This window comes from Phocoena sinus, chromosome 7 (genome assembly GCF_008692025.1).
Source record: "Phocoena sinus isolate mPhoSin1 chromosome 7, mPhoSin1.pri, whole genome shotgun sequence".
NCBI lineage: Eukaryota > Metazoa > Chordata > Mammalia > Artiodactyla > Phocoenidae > Phocoena > Phocoena sinus.
Window position 1 is genome coordinate 112,990,828 of NC_045769.1, and position 20,764 is coordinate 113,011,591.

At 41.0% G+C, this 20,764-nt stretch overlaps 1 protein-coding gene across 4 annotated transcripts in view; it reads right to left on the reverse strand.

Annotated features, from left to right (window-relative positions):
• OCA2 (OCA2 melanosomal transmembrane protein) overlaps positions 1 to 20,764 on the reverse strand; it is a 276,122-nt gene that overhangs the window by 63,135 nt on the left and 192,223 nt on the right. For all 4 annotated transcript variants that reach the window (XM_032638526.1, XM_032638523.1, XM_032638525.1 and 1 more), the window contains exons 20-21: positions 5,105 to 5,164; positions 4,363 to 4,467 (exon numbers count right to left, since the gene is read on the reverse strand). In XM_032638526.1, coding sequence (XP_032494417.1) covers positions 4,363 to 4,467; positions 5,105 to 5,164 — 165 coding nt within the window. The remainder of the gene's footprint in view (positions 1 to 4,362; positions 4,468 to 5,104; positions 5,165 to 20,764) is intronic.

The window sequence follows — 20,764 nt, forward strand, 5'->3', positions numbered from 1 at the left end:
CAGAGGACAATCAAGGCCTTGCACGGGAAGTACAGAAAGCATTGCAGAGAAGGCATTTAAGTAAGTATTGAAGCAGTCTCTGAGGAACTCCTATGTTTGAGGAACTCTGTTTCATGAGCTCTGGCTCCCCAAGGCAGAAGCCGGAAACTCACTTTCCCCAACCCCTTTGTAGCTAGAACAGGCATGTGACATGGGCTTCTCCAAATCAGACACTTCTACTTGAGAATCAGGCTTGGAGAATTTGTAGAAATGTGACAAGGTGTGCTCAAGATAGAGTGAGAAAGTCCCAGGTACTCAGCATCCAGCATTGGGAGAGGGAACCCAGGCAAAGCAGCAGAAGTTGGGGGCTTCATGGGGCAAACCCCACCCAGGGTGTCCTTCAGAAAATCCATGAACTGTACACTATTCTTAGATAAACTCCTAATCCTCTTAAACTAACTAAAGTAGGTTCTGTTTGTCGACTGAAAAAAATTACACAACCTAAAAGCTGAGAGTTATGTTTTATTTGGTGGATATTCTTAGGAATTCAAGCCCAGGAGGCAGTATCTCAAATAACCCTGAGAAAACTGCTCCAAAGAGGGGGAGGTGGGCGGGGGGCCAGGATATATAGGAGTTTTACAACAAAGGGCAGGTAGTCTGAATGTCTAAAAATTACTGTTAATGAAAGAAAACAGATATCTCAAGTTAAGAAATTTAGCGCTTTTCCATGTATGGGAAGGTGCAAGAGTCTGGGCTCATTGAAATCATTCCTTTGATAGGCACCTCAGGCATTTGGGGCTAGTATCCTGTGTTTTCACATCCTGAGTTCCCTCAGGGCTCACCGTTGTGCAGTCTGATGGCTGCTAGATGGCAGGTATTCTTTGTTTCCTTCCTGAGTCCCCTCAGGGCTCACTGGCTCACCATTGGAGGTGGCTGCAACTGCTGATGACTGTGGCATCCTTTGTTTATTGATATTTGACAGGCAATATTTTATTTCTCATGTTGATTGCAACTGTTGTTTGAAATGCAGATACAACTATGTGCATTACAAATAGAAAGATCCCCACTAAAAGACTTAGGAATAAAATCAGCACCATCCAAGCCAGTTGGAGGATGAGATTTATCAATCAAAGAGAAATCAGAAAATAACAGGGAAAAAAGAATCAGAAAAGAAAAAGCATAATAAATGCAAAACCTTAATAAAATAGTAGAAATAAACTCAAGTCTCTCAGTCAACACAATAAATTTAAACATGTTAACCAAAAGGGAAAGAGTAAAGGGACAATGTAGGTAATTAAATAGTTAAGCCTATTAGGGGATTGTAAGTAAAGAAAAAGTATGGGAGACTTCTGTAAATTAATGATCACTCAAGAAAGCAGGTTTGCTTAACCACAAAACCAAGCTTAGCAACAAAACCACACAACAGAAACATGAGACATGCCCCAAAACAATAAAACAATGGTGGCATGAGACCCACATCCTGCCCAGTGAGCTCAGTAAGTTAAGAATCCTTAGGACATTCTCCACTGCACACACTATAAACAAAAATATAAGGAAAAGGTGACATTATACTAAAACCTGAGATGATTTACAATTTTTAACATATGTTACTGCCTTTTTGCTCATTTCCATTGCACCATGACAGTCCTGGCCTGACCATGTAGGGACAAGAAAACTCCCCTGCCCAACCTGGAGGAAGAGCTTATAATGGAAGTTTGATGTCTACTCAAGAATGAGGAAGAAGATGGTTTTGTCCCCCTTCCCACTTTTCCTTTAATTATGAAACTGGAGCCCACTAAGTTCTTGGGTGCAGCAGCCTCTTGTAAGCCTCACAAGCATCCTATTATAATAAATCACTTCTCATCTATCACTTTGTCTCTCACTGAATTCTTTCTGTGCCAAAACATAAAATACTAGAGCTCCTCAGAGCCCCCTGAAATGTCACCTAGCAGTTTCAAAACTATTCTCTTAACAGAGATGATCTGCTTGAAATTTTAAAAATCCATTTGCATGTTGTTTTAAAAAATACAACTAAAAAGGGATTTAAAAAACAATTTAAAAAAAAGGTTGAAAATAAAGAATTGGAAAAAGATAAACCAGGCAGAAGCTCAGAGCAGAGATGAAGAGAGACCTTACACAGTGTGAAAGAAACCACCATCCTGAAGAGATACAGATAATGAACCTCTAATGCCTAATCTGACTGTATAGTACTCATAAAAATGTATTGAATTGTCTGTTGAAATAGATAAACCGGTAAAGTGATTTGCTCTATCAGAATTGATTGATTAGAGAAAGAATGAGTGAATCTAAAGAAGCTCTAACAGTACAGTCAATGTGCTTGTACATGTGGGCATGTGCAGAATTCTGCTCTCACATGGGGCAAACTGGCCACATACTAGGTCAAAGGGCATTTCAGGGATGTCTAAGTATGAAATCCTACAGACCACATCCCCTGAATGCCACAGAAATGAGAAAGAAGTGGAGAAAAAGACAGCCAAGTGAAAAGGAGGGAGGAAGGGAGCAAGGGACAGTGGTGCAGACCCAAGTGTCTGCCCAGCTCTCTGTGCGGCATACTTCCCAGGACCCTGCATCTGGACAGGGCCATGTGTCCGCTTCCCACCCAAGGACTGTGACAGGTCACTTCTGATGCCACTTCCAGACTAAGGCAGAAACCCAAGTGGCCCTCCTCTGATGCAGCCATAGAGGATATCATGTGCTGACATGGTAGATTCAGGTGGCAGAGATCTGTGGGCTGCAGGAAGCTCCATGCCATGCAGCTGCTGTTTTGGTTTCTCAGGAGTTAGTTTCCATACCATGTTGACTCACACAAACTAAGATCTTTCTTTTAATCCCCTCCACAGTGATATGCCGCAGATTTATGAAGGTAGTTCCCTCAGGAAAGGTAAGGACAGAATGATATTGGGGTTGAGGGAAGGAACAGAGAATGTTACATTCCTCTATAATGTTTTATTTCTTAAAAACAAAACAAACAAGAAAACCTGAGGCAGAGGGAATAAAACTTTCCTCATTTTGGGTGGTAAGTGTACTGATATTTGTTATCCTACCCTCTGTAATTCCTTTGATGTATTTTTTAAATTTAAATTTTGAGTAATTATTAATATTTGGGGAAGAAAAATACCAAAATTGTCATATTTTTAGAAAGTAGAGGAATCTAAATTTTCAACAATAGGGACCATTTTGTTCAGTCCAAGAGAGGGTCTGGGTCCTGAAACCTGGAAGCCCCCGAGAAGGTAGAGTGCATCAGCTGTGAGCATGCAGGGCCTCGAGGAAGCACAGAAAGGTTTGCTGATGAAACTCTCTGGGCTTCAGCTACATAGGGTTCAGATGCACAGGGTCTTCTACAGAATCTATTTCAACTAAGAAAGGGATTCACACGCAAGCTGACCTGGCATCTCAGAAGCCCAGGGCTCTGCTGCTTTAGCCTGCCTGAGAGGTGCTGCTGCCCCTGGCCCTCTGCAGGACCACAGTAATGACAGCACATTCAACAACATCCAGATGACTCTTCTAACTCAGGGCTTCATAAAGAAATAATAATAGCCACAGAATTAACTCAGAATTACCAAACCCAGACCCTGGAAGAACAATAGCTAGGTAACTGGAGCATCAACGCAGCAGACACTGTGATTCCAGGCAATGCATGGTGACATAGAGCCCCTGTCACCCTAAGGTCCTGTGTGAGAGGAGTGGCCCTCAAGGTCACAAGAACAAGAGATAAGTCTCCTCTATTGAGAATCCAGCCATGAGGAGTGTTCATGCATGCCCATCACACCTGGGATACCAGGTGCTGTGACAGGACCCGAGGTTCCTGTTCCCACCTTTATGCTGTCATACCAGGCATTCACAATTCTGCCCTAAGTTGAGCAATCAGTGACGTCAGAAGACACAGCAGGAATAGCCCTGTAAAAGTCCTCTAATATGGACCTCCTAATCTTGACTTGGGTCAAGATCACACAGAGAATTCAAAATCTTATCCAGGCCATAGCACCAGAAGCTACCCCAGACAGAATAGCTTCTGCATTTGTCAGGAATAAAGGATGAACACCTTCAACCAGCCTCTGTCTTTGGTGTCTTCCAATTTTCTTTGAAAAAAGAAAGAAAGAAAGAATGTCTTTTCCATGAGAGGTGGCAGCTCCCAGTCAGACTGACCCTGAAACAAACAGCCATCCTGGGATTCACTGCCCACAGCAGCTGTAGGCCTCAGCTCCCAGCTGCTGCCTGGGATCCATCACATCTGTCCCCTTAAACTGTTAGTGCAGTAAAGGGACAGGGCTCATTCTCTGCTTCCTCTGGAAGGAAGGGTGAGTCCAGGTTGTGTGCAGGTGAAACCTGGGCCCTCATCACATGGAGGAGACTGTGACTCACCATGGTAGCAGTGAATGGTATGTTGTCAATCAGGGACGATGCGATAGCTGAGACCCAGACCACCAAGATGATGGCAGCTGCAAGGCGCTGATCTTCTGGGACCATCTGGAAGGAACAGATAAGAGCAAGGCAGTGTACCATAGCTACATAGATCATATGCACTGAGGATCTGATGCTAGGACATGTGAGACTCAGAAAGGACCACAGGGCTCTTGGTCCTTCCTCTTCCACACAAGGAGAGCAAGGGAGACCCAGGTGTGCAAACAGGACCAACTGGGCTTTCCCGACCCCTACCATGAGCCTGGGCCAGGGTCTACAAGTAACTGAGAGGAGTGACTCCCAATCATGCTCAAGCCAACCAACCCTTGGGGGCTGGGACGGGGTGGGGGGCAGCAGGTCCAGTGTTCCCATTCCTGGTGGGACACCAGGTGACACACTGGTCACACTGACCTCACTTCCCGTGTGGTGACCCTAGGCTGCAACCTCTGTGCATCACTTACTGAGACTGCTGACTCAATTCTCTCCTTCCCAGAAAGTTTTTAACTAAAGGCTAATAGCAAAATTGCAGGCATCTGTAATTATATATTCTTTGAAAAAGTCTCTTTTCATCTCTTAGCTACACAAGATAAAATAGGTTCCCTGATATACTTTTTTATATAATTAATGTGACCTATTCTTGCCAATTTAAAAAAAATCAAAGGAATAGTGGCTGGAGCACATTATATTGCAGTATTTAATGTACCTTTATTAGCAAAGCAGTCTGTTCTCCAACATACTCTATTAAGTGGAGATGTGCCAATGCCTAGAAGAAATAGAGGTATGATAAGAATCAGTTTAAAACTGAGAATATATCAAATTTTTGAAAACATGTCTTTAAAATGAGAATAAGTGAACATGGCGCTCTCATTTTTTTATAAAAGATCAAACACACAGTCTATAAATAATTTACTATCTTATATGCACACTGACGATTCATTGAGAAGAGCACAGTAGCAGAGGCAGGAACTTCTCATTAATTTGAGTTAATATCCATGCTAAATTTACATTTGGATGGAAGGCCATTTCTTTATTTTAAGATCGCTGTATAGGAGTACTGTTCACCTGTACATAATGAAATGTCTCTCCGTATAGAATGTCTTGCCAGTAAGTTGCATTTCAAATTCCTTTTTAAAGCTAAGCATCACAGAGTTTTAGAAGAATATAAAGAAAATGCATGGTTTTCATAACTTTCAAAGAAACATCTATTTAACTGGAGCATGTACTATTTTCATAGTACTAGACAGATTCCGAAAATTGTGTCCAGAGAAAGGTAGGAAAGAAGATTAGATGGAGACATAAGTTCAGGAGCCGTTCTGCTCAGTCTTCCCACTTTGTTCCAGCTGAGGAGGAGATCATCTGCTGTCCATGACAGATCCCAGACAGGAAGCACCGAGAGGGAACAAGACATGGGGGTGACATAGCTACCTAGCACCTCTCAAATGTGGCCTTTTCACTGTGATGTCATCCTAATGAACGATTACAAATACTGAAAACATCAGCTTGACTATGATATAAAAGAAAGTCAAGATATGAGGAAAATACAAATAGCCAATAGATACTCCTTTATAAAATGACAAATGAGATAACTATGTAACACCTAATTCTATCAAATCTAAAGTTGTAAATATATAATATATACTCTACACTTCAGCAAACTAAAGTTTATGTATAGCTGAAGATTATATGCATCACTTGTCTCCTCCATCAACTTATATAGCGAAAAGATGATTGTATAATACGATGTAAATCCCTCACAATATGAAACATAATTATCCTTCTGTTGCAGTGACTAGTTGCAAAAAGCTGGTTCAGCAATGATCTGACATCCCTGTTCCACTGAAATTAGACAAATACAATAAATCAATGCCACTACTTTTTTCAAAATGAGGGACTAGGAGGTCTTAAGGTCCCTTCTGCAGCTGAATAAATAGACCCTGGATAAAACACACTTTTAGGGCATTACTGGATTAGCAAGACAATGTAATGTCTTCCAATGAATCTCCCTTCCCATGAAAATATTTCTTGCAGCTGGCTGGGAGCTGCAGACTTGAATGGCAAGGAAGGATGAAACTACCTTGAGCTTGATGCCAACCAAGGGCTGAAGTCAGAGCACTGAGGTGTGAGCAGCAGCAAGGTTGTAGGCTGAAACAGGGATTCTCACACTGCACTGGCAGCCTCGAAACAGGCTGAAAAAATTATCCCCTGGCATCCAGCAGAGGCAAACAAAAGAAGTTTCTGGAAGAAAGAACCCCAAATGTAGTCTCTCAAGAGTCCCATAGATTAAGATCAAGTAACAAAATTATAATCGAGGGTCATCAAGAATACAAGAAGACAAGTAACGTGAACAAGAGCAGAAATAACCAAAACAGATTTGGATATACCACCAACAGGCAAGAATGAGAATCCACAGGTACTGGATATAGTAGAGGAATTTTGTTTAAAGAAAATAGAGTTGAAGAGTGTACGTAACAATTAACGTTTGCCCTTGATGAGTTAAGAATATAAGCTGTCGGGGACCTTGAAGATGGCGGAAGAGTAAGACGCGGAGATCGCCTTCCTCCCCACGGATACACCAGAAATACATCCACACGTGGAACAACTCCTACAGAACTCCTACTGAAGGCTGGCAGAAGACCTCAGACCTCCCAAAAGGCAAGAAACTCCCCACGTAACTGGGTAGGGCAAAAGAAAAAACAGAGACAAAAGAATAAGGACGGCACCTGCACCAGTGGGAGGGAGCTGTGAAGGAGGAAAAGTTTCCACACACTAGGAAGCCCCTCCGCGGGCGGAGACTGCGGGAGGCGGAGGGGGGAGTTTCGGGAACGCGGAGTAGTGCACAGCGACGGGTGCGGAGGGCAAAGCGGGGAGATTCCTGCACAGACGATCGGTGCCGACCGGCACTCACCAGCCCGAGTGGCTTGTCTGCTCACACGCCGGGGCGGGCGGGGCTGCGAGCTGAGGCTCGGGTTTTGGTTTTGGACAGAGCTCAGGGAGAGGACTGGGGTTGGCGGCTTGAACATAGCCTGAAGGGGTTAGTGCACCACGACTAGCCGGGAGGGAGTTCGGGGAAAAGCCTGCACCGGCCGAAGAGGCAAGAGACTTTTTCTTCCCTCTTTGTTTCCTGGTGCGCGAGGAGAGGGGTTTAAGAGCGCTGCTTAAAGGAACTCCAGAGACGGGCGCGAGCCGCGGCTAAAAGCGCGAACCCCAGAGACGGGCGCGAGCCGCGGCTGAGGGTGCGAGCCCCCGAGACGGGCGCGAGCCGCGGCTGAAAGCGCAAACCCCAGAGACGGGCGCGAGCCGCGGCTAAAACCGCGGACCCCAGAGACGGGCGGGAGACGCTAAGGCTGCTGCTGCCGCCACCAAGGGGCCTGTGTGCGAGCACAGGTCACTCTCCACACCCCTCTTCCGCGGAGCCTGTGCAGCCCGCCACTGCCAGGTTCCCGGGATCCAGGGACAACTTCCCCGGGAGTACGCACGGCGGGTCTCAGGCTGGTGCAACATCACGCCGGCCTCTGCCGCAACGTCACGCTGCCTCTGCAGCTGCAGGCCCGCCCCACACGTAGTGCCCCTCCTACCCCCATCCCCCCACCCCCGGCCTGAGTGAGCCGGAGGCCCCGAATCAGCGGCTCCTTTAACCCCGTCCTGTCTGAGCGAAAAAACAGACGCCCTCCAGCGACCTACACGCAGAGGCAGGGCCAAATCCAAAGCTGAGCTCCTGTGAGCTGTGAGAACAAAGAAGAGAAAGGGAAATCTCTCCCAGCAGCCACAGAAGCAGCGGATTAAAGCTCCACAATCAACTTGATATACCCTGCATCTGTGGAATACCTGAATAGACAAGGAATGATCCCAAATTGAAGAGGTGGAATTTAGGAGCGAGATCTATGATTTTTTTCCCTTTTCCTCTTTTTGTGAATGTGTACGTGTATGCTTCTGTGTGAGATCCTGTCTGTATACTCTTGCTTCCACCATTTGTCCTAGGGCTCTATCCGTCCATGACTTTTTTTTAAAAATTCTTTTTCTTAATAATTAAGTTTAATTGTGATAACTTTATTATACTTTACCTTCGTTCTTTCTTTCTTTCCTTCCTTCCTTCCCTCCTTTAGACAATGAATCACCCCAAATTGAGGAGGTGGTCTCAGGGAGCAGGATTTATGATTTTTCCCCCTTTACCTCTTTTTGTGAAGGTGTATGTGTATGCTTCTGTGTAAGATTTTCTCTGTATAGCTTTGCTTCCAACATTTGTCCTAAGGTTCTATCCGTCCCTTTTTTTTTTTTTTTCTAAATATTTTTTAATTCAATAACTATATTATACTTTATTTTATTTTTACTGTATCATCTTTCTTTCTGTCTTTTTTCCTTCTTTCCCTCCTTCCTTCCTTCCTCCCTCCCTCCCTCCCTCCCTCCTTTCTTTCCTTCTTTGCTTCTTTCTTCCTTCCTTCCTTTCCTCCTTTCCTTCTTTCTTTACTCATACTTCTACTAATTCTCCCTACTTTTTCTCCCTTTTATTCTGAGCTGTGTGGATGAAAGGCTCTTGGTGCTCCAGCCAGGAGTCAGGGCTCTGCCTCTGAGGTAGGAGAGCCAACTTCAGGACACTGGTCAACGAGAGACCTCCCAGCTCCACATAATATTAAACGGTGGAAATCTCCCAGAGACCTCCATCTTAACACCAGCACCCAGCTTCACTCAACGACCAGCAAGCCACAGTGCTGGACAACCTATGCCAAACAACTAGCAAAACAGGAACACAACCCCACCCATTAGCAGAGAGGCTGCCTAAAATCATAATAAGGCCACAGACACCCCAAAACACACCACCAGACGTGAACCTGCCCACTAGAGAGACAAGATCCAGCCTCATCCAGCACAACACAGGCACTAGTCCCCTCCACCAGGAAGCCTACACAACCCACTGAAACAACCTTAGCCACTGGAGACAGACATCAAAAACAACGGGAACTACGAAAGTGCACCCTGCAAAAAGGAGACCCCAAACACAGTAAGATAAGCAAAATGAGAAGACAGAAAAACACACAGCAGATGAAGGAGCAAGATAAAAACACACCAGACCTAACAAATGAAGAGGAAATAGGCAATCTACCTGAAAAAGAATTCAGAATAATGATAGTAAGGATGATCCGAAATCTTGGAAGTAGAATGGACAAAATGCAAGAAACAGTTAACAAGGACCTACAAGAACTAAAGATGAAACAAGCAACGATGAACAATGTAATAAATGAAATCAAAATCACTCTAGATAGGATCAATAGCAGAATAACTGAGGCAGAAGAACGGGTAAGTGACCTGGAAGATAAAGTAGTGGAAATAACTACTGCAGAGCAGAATAAAGAAAAAAGAATGAAAAGAACTGAAGACAGTCTCAGAGACCTCTGGGACAACATGAAACGCACCAACATTCGAATTATAGGGGTTCCAGAAGAAGAAGAGAAAAAGAAAGGGACTGAGAAAATATTTGAAGAGATTATAGTTGAAAACTTCCCTAATATGGGAAAGGAAATAGTTAATCAAGTCCAGGAAGCACAGAGGGTCCCATACAGGATAAATACAAGGAGAAACACGCCAAGACACATATTAATCAAACTGTCAAAAATTAAATACAAAGAAAGCATATTAAAAGCAGCAAGGGAAAAACAACAAATAACACACAAGGGAATCCCCATAAGGTTAACAGCTGATCTCTCAGCAGAAACCCTACAAGCCAGAAGGGAGTGGCAGGACATACTGAAAGTGCTGAAGGAGAATAGCCTGCAACCAAGACTACTCTACCCAGCAAGGATCTCATTCAGATTTGATGGAGAAATTAAAACCTTTACAGACAAGCAAAAGCTGAGAGAGTTCAGCACCACCAAACCAGCTTTACAACAAATGCTAAAGGAACTTCTCTAGACACGAAACACAAGAGAAGGAAATGACCTATAGTAGCGAACCCAAAACAATATATAAAATGGAAATAGGAACATACATATCGATAATTACCTTAAATGTAAATGGACTAAATGCTCCCACCAAAAGACACAGATTGGCTGAATGGATACAAAAACAAGACCCTTATATATGCTGTCTACAAGAGACCCACTTCAGAACTAGAGACACATACAGACTGAAAGTAAGGGGATGGAAAAAGATATTCCATGCAAATGGAAACCAAAAGAAAGCTGGAGTAGCAATTCTCATATCAGACAAAATAGACTTTAAAATAAGGACTATTAAAAGGGACAAAGAAGGACACTACATAATGATCAAGGGATCGATCCAAGAAGAAGATATAACAATTGTAAATATTTATGCACCCAACATAGGAGCACCTCAATACATAAGGCAAATACTAACAACCATAAAAGGGGAGATCAACAGTAACACATTCATAGTAGGGGAGTTTAACACCCCACTTTCACCCATGGACAGATCATCCAAAATGAAAATAAATAAGGAAACACAAGCTTGAAATGATACATTAAACAAGATGGACTTAATTGATATTTATAGGACACTCCATCCAAAAACAACAGAATACACATTTTTCTCAAGTGCTCATGGAACATTCTACAGGATAGATCATATCTTGGGTCACAAATCAAGCCTTGGTAAATTTAAGAAAACTGAAATTGTATCAAGTATCTTTTCCGACCACAACGCCATGAGACTAGATATCAATTACAGGAAAAGATCTGTAAAAAATACAAACACATGGAGGCTAAACAATACACTACTTAATAATGAAGTGATCACTGAAGAAATCAAAGAGGAAATAAAAAAATACCTAGAAACAAATGACAATGGAGACACAACGACCCAAAACCTATGGGATGCAGCAAAAGCAGTTCTAAGGGGGAAGTTTATAGCAATACAAGCCCACCTTAAGAAGCAGGAAACATCTCGAATAAACAACCTAACCTTGCACCTCAAGCAATTAGAGAAAGAAGAACAAAAAAACCCCAAAGCTAGCAGAAGGAAAGAAATCATAAAAATCAGATCAGAAATAAATGAAAAAGAAATGAAGGAAACAATAGCAAAGATCAATAAAACTAAAAGCTGGTTCTTTGAGAAGATAAACAAAATAGATAAACCACTAGCCAGACTCATCAAGAAAAAAAGGGAGAAGACTCAAATCAATAGAATTAGAAATGAAAAAGGAGAAGTAACAACTGACACTGCAGAAATAAAAAAAATCATGAGAGATTACTACAAGCAACTCTATGCCAATAAAATGGACAATCTGGAAGAAATGGACAAATTCTTAGAAATGCACAACCTGCCAAGACTGAATCAGGAAGAAAGAGAAAATATGAACAGACCAATCACAAGCACTGAAATTGAAACTGTGATTAAAAACCTTCCAACAAACAAAAGCCCAGGACCAGATGGCTTCACAGGTGAATTCTATCAAACGTTTAGAGAAGAGCTAACACCTATCCTTCTCGCACTCTTCCAAAATATAGCAGAGGGAGGAACACTCCCAAATTCCTTCTACGAAGCCACCATCACCTTGATACCAAAACCAGACAAGGATGTCACAAAGAAAGAAAACTACAGGCCAATATCACTGATGAACATAGATGCAAAAATCCTCAACAAAATACTAGCAAACAGAATCCAACAGCACATTAAAAGGATCATACACCATGATCAAGTGGGGTTTATTCCAGGAATGCAAGGATTCTTCAATATACGCAAATCTATCAATGTGATAAACCATATTAACAAATTGAAGGAGAAAAACCATATGATCATCTCAATAGATGCAGAGAAAGCTTTCGACAAAATTCAACACCCATTTATGATAAAAACCCTCCAGAAAGTAGGCATAGAGGGAACTTTCCTAAACATAATAAAAGCCATATATGACAAGCCCACAGCAAACATCATCCTCAATGGTGAAAAACTGAAAGCATTTCCACTAAGATCAGGAACAAGACAAGGTTGCCCACTCTCACCACTCTTATTCAACATAGTTTTGGAAGTTTTAGCCACAGCAATCAGAGAAGAAAAGGAAATAAAAGGAATCCAAATCGGAAAAGAAGAAGTAAAGCTGTCACTGTTTGCAGATGACATGATACTATACATAGAGAATCCTAAAGATGCTACCAGAAAACTACTAGAGCTAATCAATGAATTTGGTAAAGTAGCAGGATACAAAATTAATGCACAGAAATCTCTGGCATTCCTATATACTAATGATGAAAAATCTGAAAGTGAAATCAAGAAAACACTCCCATTTACCATTGCAACAAAAAGAATAAAATATCTAGGAATAAACCTACCTAAGGATACGAAAGACCTGTATGCAGAAAATTATAAGACACTGATGAAAGAAATTAAAGATGATACAAATAGATGGAGAGATATACCATGTTCTTGGATTGGAAGAATCAACATTGTGAAAATGACTCTACTACCCAAAGCAATCTACAGATTCAATGCAATCCCTATCAAACTACCACTGGCATTTTTCACAGAACTAGAACAAAAAATTTCGCAATTTGTATGGAAACACAAAAGACCCCGAATAGCCAAAGCAATCTTGAGAACGAAAAAAGGAGCTGGAGGAATAAGGCTCCCTGACTTCAGACTATATTACAAAGCAACAGTAATCAAGACAGTATGGTACTGGCACAAAAACAGAAAGATAGATCAGTGGAACAGGATAGAAAGCCCAGAGATAAACCCACGCACATATGGACACCTTATCTTTGATAAAGGAGGCAGGAATGTACAGTGGAGAAAGGACAGCCTCTTCAATAAATGGTGCTGGGAAAACTGGACAGGTACATGTAAAAGTATGAGATTAGATCACTCCCTAACACCATACACAAAAATAAGCTCAAAATGGATTAAAGACCTAAATGTAAGGCCAGAAACTATCAAACTCTTAGAAGAAAACATAGGAAGAACACTCTATGACATAAATCACAGCAAGATCCTTTCTGACCCACCTCCTAGAGTAATGGAAATAAAAACAAAAATAAACAAATGGGACCTACTGAAACTTCAAAGCTTTTGCACAGCAAAGGAAGCCATAACCAAGACCAAAAGACAACCCTCAGAATGGGAGAAAACATTTGCAAATGAAGCAACTGACAAAGGATTAATCTCCAAAATTTACAAGCAGCTCATGCAGCTCAATAACAAAAAAACAAACAACCCCATCCAAAAATGGGCAGAAGACCTAAATAGACATTTCTCCAAAGAAGATATACAGAATGCCAACAAACACATGAAAGAATGCTCAACATCATTAATCATTAGAGAAATGCAAATCAAAACTACAATGAGATATCATCTCACACCAGTCAGAATGGCCATCATCAAAAAATCTAGAAACAATAAATGCTGGAGAGGGTGTGGAGAAAAGGGGACACTCTTGCACTGCTGGTGGGAATGTGAATTGGTTCAGCCACTGTGGAGAACAGTATGGAGGTTCCTTAAAAAACTACTAATAGAATTACCATATGACCCAGCAATCCCACTACTTGGCATATACCCTGAGAAAACCAAAATTCAAAAAGAGTCATGTACCAAAATGTTCATTGCAGCTCTATTTACAATAGCCAGGACATGGAAACAACCTAAGCGCCCATCATCGGATGAATGGATAAAGAAGATGTGGCACATATACACAATGGAATATTACTCAGCCTTAAAAAGAAATGAAATTGAGCTATTTGTAATGAGATGGATAGACCTAGAGTCTGTCATACAGAGTGAAGTAAGTCAGAAAGAAAAAGACAAATACCGTATGCTAACACATATATATGGAATTTAAGGGAAAAAAATGTCATGAAGAACCTAGGGGTAAGATAGGAATAAAGACGCAGACCTACTGGAGAACGGACTTGAGGGTATGGGGAGGGGGAGGGGTGAGTTTTGACAGGGCGAGAGAGAGTCATGGACATATACACACTAACAAACGTAGTAAGGTAGATAGCTGGGGGGAAGCAGCCGCAAGGCACAGGGATATTAGCTCGGTGCTTTGTGACAGCCTGGAAGGGTGGGATGGGGAGAGTTGGAGGGAGGGAGACGCAAGAGGGAAGACATATGGGAACATATGTATATGTATAGCTGATTCACTTTGTTATAAAGCAGAAACTAACACACCATTGTAAAGCAATTATACCCCAATAAAGATGTTAAAAAAAAAAAAAAAAGAATATAAGCTGTCATCTCTAGAGTAAACCACTAAAAGATAATGTAACTGCCAAAAAGTGGAACATCAAATTTAACATAACCCTTAATCAACTCAGACAATGGAGAAAAAAAGATTGAAGATAAAAATATACAAGGTCAGGGAGGCCTTCAAGATGGTGGAGAAGTAAGACGTGGAGATCACCTTACTCCCCACAAATACATCTATATGTGGAACAACTCCTACAGAACACCTACTGAACTCTGGCAGAAGACCTCAGACTTCCCAAAAGGCAAGAAACTCCCCATGTACCTGGGTAGGGCAAAAGAGAAAAGAAAAAACTGAAACAAAAGAATATGGGTGGGACCCAAACCTCTGGGAGGGAGCTGTGAAGGAGGAAAAGTTTCTACACACTACAAAGCCCCTTCACTGATGGAGATGGGGGCTGGGCGGGGGGGGCGATTCTGAGCCAGGGAGGAGAGAACAGCAACAGGGGTGCAGAGGGCAAAGTGGAGAGATTCCTGCACAGAGGATCCTTGCCGACCAGCACTCACCAGCTCATGAGACTTGGCTGCTCACCTGCTGGCTGGGGCAGGTCGGGGCTGGGAGCTGAGGCTGCGGCTTTGAAGGTCAGATTCCAGGGAAAGGACTGGGGTTGGCTGTGTAAACACAGCCTGAAGGGGGCTAGTGCACCACAGCTAGCTGGGAGGGAGTCCGGGAAAAATTCTGGACCTGCCTAAGAGGCAAGAGACAATTGTTCTGGGGTGCATGAAGAGAGGAGATTCAGAGCACCGCTTATACAACCTCCAGAGACTGGCACAAGCCATGGCTATCAGCACAGACACCACAGACAGGCTGGAACACTAAGGCTGCTGCTGCAGGCACCAAGAAGTCTGTGTGCAGGCACAGGTCACTATCCACACATCCCCTGCCCAGAGCCTGTGCAGCATTCCACTGCCAGGGTCCCGTGATCCAGGGACAACTTCCCTGGGAGAACACACAGCATGCCTCAGGCTGTTGCAACGTCACGCTGGGCTCTACAGCCACGGGTTCGCCGTGCCTTCCATACCCCTCCCTCCCCCCAAGCCTGAATGAGCCAGAGCCACCTAATCAGGTGCTACTTTAACCCCGCCTGTCTGGGCAGGGAACAGACGCCTTCAGATGACCTACATGCAAAGGTGGGGCCAAATCCAAAGCTGAACCAAATCCAAAGCTGAACCCCAGGAGCTGTGCGAACAAAGAAGAGAAAGGGAAATATCTCCCAGCAGCCTCAGGAACAGCAGATTAAATCTCCACAATCAACTCTATGTACCCAGCATCTCTGGAACACCTGAATAGAAAACAAGTTATCCCAAAATTGAGGCAGTGGACTTTGGGAGCAACTGTAGACTTGGGGTTTGCTTTCTGCATCTAATTTGTTTCTGTTTTTATGTTTATCTTAGTTTAGTATTTAGAGTTTATTATAATTGGTAGATTTGTTTAATGGTTGGGTTGCTCTCTTCCTTTTACATACATATATATATATTTCTCCTTTTTCTTTTTATGTCAGTGTGTATGTGTATGCTTCTTTGTGTAATTTTGTCAGTATAGCTTTGCTTTTGCATTTGTCCGAGGCTTCTGTCTGTCTTTTTTTTTTTTTTTTTTTTGTATAGCTTTTAGCACTTGTGATCATTGGTGGATTTGTTTTTTGGTTTGGTTGCTCTCTTCTTTCATTCCTTTTTGCTACTTTTTAGTTTTTAAAATATTTTAAATTTTAATTAATTTATTTTTTATTCTCCCTTTATTTTTGAACCTGGTGGCTAACAGGGTTTAGGTGCTCTGGCCAGGTATCAGGCCTGAGCCTCTGAGGTGGGAGAGCTAAGTTCAGGACATTGGTCCACCAGAGACCGCCTGGGCCCATTAAATATCAAATGGCAAAAACTCTACCAGATATCTCCACCTCAATGTTAAGACCCAGCTCCAGTCAATGACCAGCAAGCTACAGTGCTGGACACCCTATGCCAAACAACTACCAAGACAGGAACACAAACCCACCCATTAGCAGAGACACTGCCTAAAATCATAATATATTCACAGACAGCCCAAAAAATACCACCAGACACAGTCCTGGCCACCAGAAAGGCAAGATCTAGCCACATCCACCAGAACACAGGAACCAATCCCCTCCACCAGGAAGCCTACACAATCAACAGAATCAATTTTATGCACTGGGTGCAGACACACAAACAACAGGAACTACAAAACTGCAGCCTGCAAGAAGGAGACCCCAAACACAGTAAGTTAAGCAAAATGAGAAGACAGAGAAATAACACAGCAGATGAAGGAGCAAAGTGAAAACCCACCAGTCCAAACAAATGAAGAGGCAATAGGCAGTTTACCTGAAAAAAAAATTTAGAGTAATGACAGTAAAGATGATCAAAAATATTGGAAATAAAATGGAGAAATTACAAGAAATGTTCAACAAGGACCTAGAAGAACTAAAGAGCAAATTAAAAAAAGGTGAACATCACAAAAAATGAAATTAAAAATGCTCTGGAAGGAATCAATAGCAGAATAACTGAGGCAGAAGAACGGATAAGTGACCTGGAAGATAAAATAGTAGAAATAACTACTGCAGAGCTGAATAAAGAAAAAAGAATGAAAAGAATTGGGGACAGTCTCAGAGACATCTAAGACAACATTAAATGCACCAACATATGAATTATAGGGTTCTCAGAAGAAGAGGAAAAAAAGGGACTGAGAAAATATTTGAAGAGATTATAGTGGAAAACGTCCTTAATATGGGAAAAGAAATAGTCAAGCAAGTCCAGGAAGCACACAGAGTCCCATACAGGATAAATCCAAGGAGAAATACACCAAGAAACATATTAATCAAACTATCAAAAATAAAATACAAAGAAAAAATATTAAAAGCAGCAAGAGAAAAGCAACAAGTAACATAAAAGGGAATCCCCATAAGGTTAACAACTGATCTTTCAGCAGAAATTCTGCAAGAGAGAAGGGAATGGCAGGACATATTTAAACTGATGAAAGGGAAAAACCTACAACCAAGATTACTCTACCCAGCAAGGATCTCATTTAGATTCAATGGAGAACTTAAAACATTTACAGACAATCAAAAGCTAACAGAATTCAGCACCACCAAACCAGCTTTACAACAAATGCTAAAGGAACATCTCTAGGCAGGAAACACAAAAGAAGGAAAAGACCTACAATAACAAACCCAAACCAATTAAGAAAAAGGTAATAGGAACATACATATTGATAATTATGCTAAATGTAAATGGATTAAATGGTCCAACCAAAAGACATAGACTGGCTGAATGGATACAAAAACAGGACATGTATACATGCTGTCCTAAACAGACTCACTTCAGACCTAGGGAAATATACAGCCTGAAAGTGAGGGGATGGAAAAATATATTCCATGCAAATGGAAATCAAAAGAAAGTTGGAGTGGCAATTCTCATATCAGACAAAATAGACTTTAAAATAAAGATTATGATGAGACAAAGAAGGACACTACAAAATGATTGAGGGATCAATCCAAGAAGAAGATATAACAACTGTAAATATTTATGGACCCAACATAGAAGTACTTCAATACATAAGACAAATGCTAACAGCCATAAAAGGGGAAATCAACAGTAACACAATAATAATAAGGGATTTTAACACCCCACTTTCACCAATGGACAGGTCATTCAATATGAAAATAAATAAGGAAATGCAAGATTTAAACTATACATTAAATCAAATGGACTTAATAGATATTTATAGGACATTCCATCAAAAAACAACAGAATACAATTTCTTCTCAAGGACTCAAGGAGCATTCTCCAGGATAGATCATATCTTAGGTCACAAATCAAGCCTTGGTGTATATAAGAAAATTGAAATTGTATCCAGTATCTTTTCCAAACACAATATTATGAGACTAGATATCAATTACAGGAAAAAAACTGTAAAAAATACAAACAAATGGAGGCTAAAGAATACACTACTAAATAACCAAGAGATAATGGAAGAAATCAACGAGGAAATCAGAAAATACCTAGAAACAAATGACTTTGAAAACATGATGACCAGAAACCTATGGGATGCAGCAAAAGCAGTTTTAAGAGGGAAGTTTATAGCAATACAATCCTACCTGAAGAAACAAGATACATCTCAAAAAACAACCAAACCTTACACTTAAAGCAAGTAGAGAAAGAAAAACAAAAACCTCAAAGTTAGCAGAAGGAAAGAAATTATAAACATCAGATCAGAAATACATGAAAAAGAAATGAATGAAATGATAGCAAAGGTCAATAAAACTAAAAACTGGTTCTTGAGAAGATAAACGAAATTGATAAACCATTTGCTAGACTCATCAAGAAAAAAAGGGAGAAGACTCAAATCAATGAACTACAAATGAAAAAGGAGAAGTAATAACTGACACTGCAGAAATACAAAGGATCATGAGAGACTACTACAAGACATATATGCAAATTAAATGGACAACCTGGAAGAAACGGACAAGCTCTTAGAAAAGCATAACCTTCTGAGACTGACCCAGAAAGAAATAGAAAACATAAAGACACCAATCCCAAGCATGGAAATTGAAAAAGTGATTAAAAATCTTCCCATAAAGAAAAGCCCAGAACCAGATGGATTCATAGGCGAATTCTATAAAATATTTAGAGAAGAGCTAACACCCATGCTAGTCAAACTCTTCCAAAATATAGAAGAGAGAGGAACACTGCCAAACACATTCTATGAGGCCACCATCACCCTGATACAAAAATCAGACAAATATGTCAAAACAAAAAGAAAACTCCAGGCCAATACCACTGATGAACATAGATGCAAAAATCCTCAACAAAATACTAGCAAACAGAATCAAACAGCATATTAAAAGGATCATACACCATGATCGAGTGGGGTTTATTCCAGGAATGCAAGGATTCTTCAATATATGCAAATCAATCAATGTGATACACCATATTAACAAACTGAAGGAGAAAAACCATATGATCATCTCAATAGATGCAGAGAAGGCTTTTGACAAAATTCAACACCCATTTATGGTAAAACCCCTCCAGAAAATAGGCATACAGGGAACTTTCCTCAACATAATAAAGGACATATATGACAAACCAACAGCCAACATCATCCAAAATAGTGAAAAACTGAAATCATTTCCACTGAGATCAGGAACAAGACAAGGTTGCCCACTCTCACCACTCTTATTCAACATAGTTTTGGAAGTTTTAGTCACAGCAATCAGAGGAGAAAAAGAAATAAAAGGAATCCAAATCAGAAAAGAAGAAGTAAAGCTGTCACTGTTTGCAGATGACATGATACTATGCGTAGAGAATCCTAAAGATGCTACCAGAAAACTACTAGAGCTAATCAATGAATTTGGAAAAGTAGCAGGATATAAAATTAATGCACAGAAATCTCTTGCATTCCTATACACTAATGATGAAAAATCTGAAAGAGAAATTAAGGAAACACTCCCATTTACCATTGTAACAAAAAGAATAAAATACCTAGGAATAAACCTACCTAAGGAGACAAAAGACCTGTATGCAGAAAATTAAAAGACACTGATGAAAGAAATTAAAGATGATACAAACAGATGGAGAGATAATACAAACAGACGGAGAGATATACCATGTTCTTGGATTGGAAGAATCAACATTGTGAAAATGACTCTACTACCCAAAGCAATCTACAGATTCAATGCCATCCCTATCAAACTACCAAGAGCATTTTTCACAGAACTAGAACAGAAAATTTCACAATTTGTATGGAAACACAAAAGACTGCTAATATCCAAAGCAATCTTGAGAAAGAAAAATGGAGCTGGAGGAATTAGGCTCCCTGACTTCAGACTATACTACAAATCTACAGTAATCAAAACAGTATGGTACTGGCACAAAAACAGAAATATAGATCAAGGGAACAGGATAGAAATCCCAGAGATAAACCCACGCACATATGGTCACCTTATTTTTGATAAAGGATGCAGGAATATACAATGGAGAAAAGACAGCCTCTTCAATAAGTGGTTCTGGGAAAACTGGTCAGCTACATGTAAAAGAATGAAATTAGAACACTCCCTAACACCTTACACAAAAATAAACTCAAAATGAATTAAAGACCTAAATGTAAGGCCAGACACTATAAAATGTTTAGAGGAAAGCATAGGTAGAACAATCTATGACATAAATCACA